This window comes from Electrophorus electricus, chromosome 18, assembly GCF_013358815.1.
Source record: "Electrophorus electricus isolate fEleEle1 chromosome 18, fEleEle1.pri, whole genome shotgun sequence".
NCBI lineage: Eukaryota > Metazoa > Chordata > Actinopteri > Gymnotiformes > Gymnotidae > Electrophorus > Electrophorus electricus.
The window spans coordinates 591501-597500 of NC_049552.1; the positions used below are offsets into that span (position 1 = coordinate 591501).

Below are 6000 nucleotides of genomic sequence, written 5' to 3' on the forward strand. Positions count from 1 at the left end.
TTTAAGGTTAGAGTTAGGGTTAGAATTAGGGTTAGGGTTAGAGTTAGGGTTTAAGGTTAGAGTTAGGGTTAGGGTTAGAGTTAAGGTTTAGGGTTTAAGGCTGGAGTTAGGGTTAGGGTTAGAGTTAGGGTTTAAGGTTAGGATTAGGGTTGGGGTTAGTGTTAGGGTCAGAGTTAATGTTACGGTTAGGGTTAAGGTTACGGTTAGGATCAGAGTTAGTGTTAGGGTCAGAGTTAGGGTTGGGGTTAAGCATAAGAGTGGTACTAAATTAATGGTTCTGAATTCAGTTGCACAGTTTCGGAGCACAGTGCCTCTGAGATCTGCTACACCATGTGCACCTTACTGATTGATTACTGATGATTGATTACTGTCTCTCCTAAACATATAGACAGAACCTGAGAAACACTTTGCTCACACAACCACATCACTCATTACAAATCTTACTCAATAGAATCTGAGTCTGCAGTCTGTCTCAGATACAGACAAGTCTGTTCTATTTGATCTCTGCTGTGTACTTGAGGAACGTGTCCTAAACACTTCTCTCCTGTTAACGCTGCATTCATACACGTGCTTTGTGTACAATCACTGCCCAAAACCTTTTAAAAACAGAGTTCTATACAGGACGTGTTGCTTAGTGACACAAGTACCAATCAGTAATGCCACAGGTGGACACGTCTTCCTTTTCATTTCATGAATGTGCTTGTTTTGAATGTAGACAGATTACAGCCTGCTCCTACTGCCACAAGGGACATGCAGAAAATCGTCTGTGTGAACAGCAAGTCTATTTTTTTGCCTAAATTCATTATCCGTGGAAATATAAGGTAATGTGCTGCAAGTAGGCGTAAGAGCTCCAGGGAGAGAACAGCGAGACGAAGGGAGATGAAAGAGAAAATTTTATCTTGAGCAAAGGTCACCACTTTCTCTATAATGGACACGTTTCACCATAAAGCAAACAGCCATCTCAGGCAGGAGACTGGGCTTCACGTGCTCAAATCGCAGCAATCAGAAATGTATTTTAAATTTCTCTCTCTGTCCTGCTCATTACAGCTATTTAGAGTGAGGAGTGAGGTGAGACATGGAAACAGTCGGTTCTTCTGGGTACATACACACACACCACAGGAGCTTCTCCACCTTATTAAGCCAAATAAAAGAACGAATCCTTCAAACTCTTCTTGTCTGGTGCGCGACGAACCTCCAGGTCACCCGGTAGCTGGTGCAGAGGCTGCACAGCTGGGCTTTCAGGCTGGTGATGTAATCATTGTGACTTACAGGGATGTTGGTTAACCAGGCAGCCTGCAGCCGCTGCTCAGAAAGCAGAGAGACCGACGTCTGGAGCGCCAAGAAAACCAGCAGCAAGGTGAAGTCGGCTGGGTGATGCCCACGTTAATGCTCATTGAGGTTAGAGTAGTGCTGGCCTCTAGTGGCCAAAAAGAACATTGGCACTAGAGGTTCAAGCTCGACCTGCTTACTGAGGGGAAAAAAACAGGGACCTTCTCTCTCACCATGGATACATCCTCACCATGGATACAGCCCTCCATGGAAACTAAATTGTTGTTATATACTACCCTCTGTCTGTATGTTTCTTCAAAAACACATCCTGACCAATACATTTATAAGAAAATACATTTATTTAATTAAAAAAAGGCAGATACATTTTAAATTCTTTTTTTTTTTAAATCATTCATTGCTTGTGGTTATTTTTCTTGACAGTGGGCTTTTAAATATAATCTGTGTATTTATGGGTTTTTAAATATACTATGTTGTCTACTACATTTCATTTGTATACTATACAAGTTACAACTGTTTCATGAAATGGTCCTTACAACTATTATTTTCATGAAAGTGAAACAGGACAGTTAAGAGAGCTTTAACAAACCTGGACACTGTTTAATACATGTTTTCCACACAGCAGTAATAGTAGTGTCAAATGGATAAAATATGGAACTTTCATTCTGCTAATAAACTGTGACATATCCAAATATCCCCCGAGCTCCAATATAACCCTTCTCTCTATGTTTGTTGAGATTATTATTATTATTATTGTTATTATTATTAAGGATTATCTCAGTAATCCCCTATATCCCAAGTTTGGAATATATCTAATCAGCCAATCCCCTATAGCCCAAGTTTGGAATATCTCTGTAATCAGCCAATCCCCTATATCCTGATCCCGGAATGCTTCAGTAGCCAGTCGATACCGTCCAGCAGTCCAGCCAGGGACTCTGCCACAGTGTCCTGGACCTGCCATGAGAGAGACACAAGTTAAAGGTTAGAGGTTAGGGGTGTGTTGGGCACAGTGCTGAGTTGTTAGGTCCTCACCATCCAGGGGTTGTGCAGTAGGCTGAGCTGGAGCTGGTGGGCGACTGTCACACACGGTGTCCTGTCTCTCCCATCTCTGGAGGTGCAGGAGAGAACCAGGACAGGGCGTGACGCGGGACCCCAGGTGGGCTGCAGCATGGCCTGCACCTGAGCAATCTCCTCCTCCGCACCGGCTGCTCTCCACAGGAAATAAAACAACAGAGTACAACAAAATGACGACACACACACACACAAAAACACACAGAGTAGATACTCAGTTTTCTATGTGGCATTACTGCGCCATAGGTTATCTGTGAATAGAGAACAAGAGCAAACACAAGATGACATCACACTCAAGAGCAAACACAAGATGACATCACACTCAACCCTGTCTAGCACGTTTCAGCTTTTCCAAAGATGACAGAGATAAGTGAGGCTCAGACACACACAAGGATACACACTCTCAGACACACACAGGGATACACACTCAGACACACACTCTCAGACACACAGAGCTATCTGAGGTGTTTGAAGCTGTCCTGTCTTTGCTACTGTGGTGATAACCTCACGTGGTTCTGTGGTAGCACATGCACGTTAGCATTTGAATTAATGTCACAGTGTCACAAGGCAAATCCCACGTCAAATTAAGTAATTAGTCAGAAAACACAGTCATGCCAGCATAACGTTCGGCTCTTTGTGTTCTTACCTCTCCATGTTTCTGCGTTGGCCACAAAAATGAATCCGTTCACTGCCTGACACACCACCTGCACCTGAGGAGTCACAGTATAGCGAGGTCTGCCGGACTCGTGCGCCCCCTGCTGGACAAAGAGCTTACTGTGCACCCTTAGCTGCTCTAGGCGTGCCCTCTGCCTCTCTGTGCTGCACACAAGGCAGGACACTCATTCGTTAAGAAAACTGAGCAAGTTTCTACAGCAAAACCATTTTAAAAAAGTAAAAAATAAATAACCCCACCTGTTTGTTGAATATAAAGTGATGATGTTGAATCTTTGCTGTCCTTTGTACATAAAACTGATTCCAGATCCAACACCTAACATAAATAATTTATTTTACACATGGACCACAATTCAGCCTGCACTCAGAACATGTGGGCAGATGAAAAAGACCCACGTGAGCACAGAGAAGTGAGGTGTGTGCGCACCGTCGATCTGACGCTGTGGTATCCCTGCCACAGGTAGCACGGCTGGCGTGTGCATCATGGACCTCATCAGGGACACGTCCAGCTGCTCCAGGCCTGGACCAAACATGGCGTAGCGTGGCTCTACTCCTGCCACCAGCGCTTGCAGGAAGGAGGCCACTGCCTCGTACGCTGGCCGCCGCTGGCGCCACTGCCTCCGACACTCTGGGCTGCATCGCAGGTACCTGAGGGGGACATGAACACGTAAAGAGGACGATATCTCAGAGGGGAGGACACCTACAGAGGGGACGAGATCTCAGAGGGAGGACACCTACAGAGGGGACGAGATCTCAGAGGGGAGGACACCTACAGAGGGGACAAGATCTCAGAGGGGAGGACACCTACAGAGGGGACGAGATCTCAGAGGGAGGACACCTACAGAGGGGACGAGATCTCAGAGGGAGGACACCTACAGAGGGGACAAGCTCTCGGAGGTAAAGAACTGTCAGGTCTGCAGCCATGTGAAAATTTCAGAGTAGTGCAGAAATACAATTCCAGAAATACAATTCCAATAACTGAGCGGGTCTTTATTACCACAGAACTGAAACACACCAAACGGACAGAAACGTAAATCACACACAGGAAACCAACAAGCTGTTTTACAAAGAATTCCCCCTTTTCCATTTTGAAGCACAAGCCATGATTGAACTGTTATGTCTCCACTAGCTTTACGGGCATGCTGGTGATGCCAAGACTCTGCAAGATTTGGCGTGCTCCACTCTAGTGACACTTACTCTGCCATGTAGTCGACCTGTGTGTCTCCACCCTCCGGTACAGCCGAGCCACTCTGGCCCGTCTGCGGAAGAGACAGATGATCCACAGATGACCAACCAGACATATCCCTGAGCAGGAAGTATCTCCACAGAAGCGGGTCCTGAACCATGGACCTCCAGTATCTATTAGTCCCACCCAGTCTGCAAAGATCTTGAGGAGACAGGTAGGTCATGATGAGGAATTGCAGGTCCACCTGCGGGGCAACACACACGTAATTCCTCGTGGCCTCACCGCAGTATCTTCATCAGCTATGAAAGGGCGACACAACTCAAGCGTCTTACCGGCAGCGTGTCCAGCAGGGCCCGGGTGGCGCTCTCGTCTGGCCGTGGCCCTGTCGCGCTCCTCCGGTCAGCACAGAGTCGGTCTCGTGCGCTGCGGAGGCTGCGCAGCACCACAGACTGACTCAGCGCGCGGGACCTATCGGACATGGCTCGGGATCTATATCGTCTCGCGGATGTAAGTCACATAAACTACCACAAATTCCAATTGCGGCTCAATGGGAGAGGCGTCTTCTCAATCAAATAAAATATCCTTCCAAGTGTCAGTAAAAGCTTCGGAGTTATGACGACTTTTTACGGCAAGTCCGAACGTATCGCGTATTTAGTAACTGACGTCACGGTGGTGCATTGTGGTTACTGTAGTCCCCTGGCCCCGCCTCTGGACTACTACCACCACCACTACTACAGAATTCTCAAAGCGAGGGGAAACCCGTCTTTGGGGGACTGGTGTGTAATTTGGTAGCTAGCGTTAGCCTCTGTAAGCGCGTCAGTTTTGTGACTAAAGTATCGCGCTATGGGAAATCACATGACAGGTCGATTTCGTAAATGCGAATTAAATCTTTCTTAAACCAAAATTTATTTTCAATGAAGACATAAAACAAACAAAAAAATGAAATACAATTTTGAATACAAGCAAAAACTTTAGAATTTTAAAGGTATACTATGAAAATATCAAAGTTCCCATCTCTGAACATTACAGCTTGTCAAAAAGGAAAGAGGCAACATTTAATAACTAAGCAAAAGATGCAGTATACAAATATGATATTAAAAAGAAAACATTCCTTACTCAAAAATGGCTGTGAATACTTCAGTCGTTAACACATCTGTACAACCCGCACTGATAACATGTCTTCTCACATTTATAATGCAATTAAAAATAAATAAATTAAAATAAAATAAATTAAAAATTGCTTTTTTTTCCTCCACAGCTGAAATATCTCTTTAAACAAATAGTTATTAATCTTTAATATTTTACATCGTATTTCTTACTCCACATCCTCAGGGAACACACATGCCCAACTAACAGTCTGGACTCTGGAAGATAAGTGCTTCTTAATAACTTTCTGTTTGTTTGTGTTGGTTGTTCAGCCGGTCGGTGGGTTTGTTTCTGTTAGCGTTAGACCTATGGGTGTTGGTGAGCAGGGACTCTGGCAGTGTTTACTGCAGGATGCTGAGGATTTCCTTGGCGTTCTCCGTGTTCCAGCCCTGGCCCTGGAGGGGGCCCTCACACGCCAGGACATACTTCCGCAGAATCTGAGCACCAATATCCCGGAAATGAAGCCTGTCCTCCTTGTGCGCTGCACTGTCCGTGCTGCAGTCCTCATATTTAACTGCCCAGAAGCACATCTCCCCAACGTACATCATGGTAAGCAAATGGGTGTCTGAGAAAATGCCTGAAAACAGGACGAGAGAGACCACAGCATCGTTTCGACTTTCATTACTGACAACATTTTG

At 45.4% G+C, this 6000-nt stretch overlaps 2 protein-coding genes across 2 annotated transcripts in view; both read right to left on the bottom strand.

Moving 5' to 3' along the window:
- Positions 1-1663: 1663 nt before the first annotated feature.
- Positions 1664-4849, bottom strand: fbxo4 (F-box protein 4). Its single transcript, XM_027027621.2, has 7 exons — positions 4549-4849; positions 4228-4460; positions 3458-3678; positions 3271-3346; positions 3005-3177; positions 2320-2492; positions 1664-2241 (listed from the first exon to the last, which is right to left on the bottom strand). Exons 1-7 carry the CDS (start codon positions 4693-4695, stop codon positions 2158-2160), a joined length of 1107 nt encoding a protein of 368 aa, XP_026883422.2. The 5' UTR covers positions 4696-4849; the 3' UTR covers positions 1664-2157.
- Positions 4850-5098: 249 nt separating this feature from the next.
- c18h5orf51 (chromosome 18 C5orf51 homolog) overlaps positions 5099-6000 on the bottom strand; it is a 70078-nt gene continuing 69176 nt past the window's right edge. The window contains exon 6 of the mRNA XM_035536283.1: positions 5099-5939. Within this exon, the coding sequence (XP_035392176.1) occupies positions 5704-5939 (236 nt within the window). The 3' untranslated portion in view covers positions 5099-5703. The remainder of the gene's footprint in view (positions 5940-6000) is intronic.

Excerpts from the sequence above, each read along its gene's own strand:
- fbxo4 (XM_027027621.2), bottom strand. The coding sequence starts at position 4,695 with ATGTCCGATAGGTCCCGCGCGCTGAGTCAGTCTGTGGTGCTGCGCAGC. Across the intron at positions 3,347-3,457 it reads ACCACAGCGTCAGATCGACG|GTGTTGGATCTGGAATCAGT; the intron begins GTGCGCACACAC and ends TATTTATGTTAG. Across the intron at positions 2,242-2,319 it reads TACTGCACAACCCCTGGATG|GTCCAGGACACTGTGGCAGA; the intron begins GTGAGGACCTAA and ends CTCTCATGGCAG.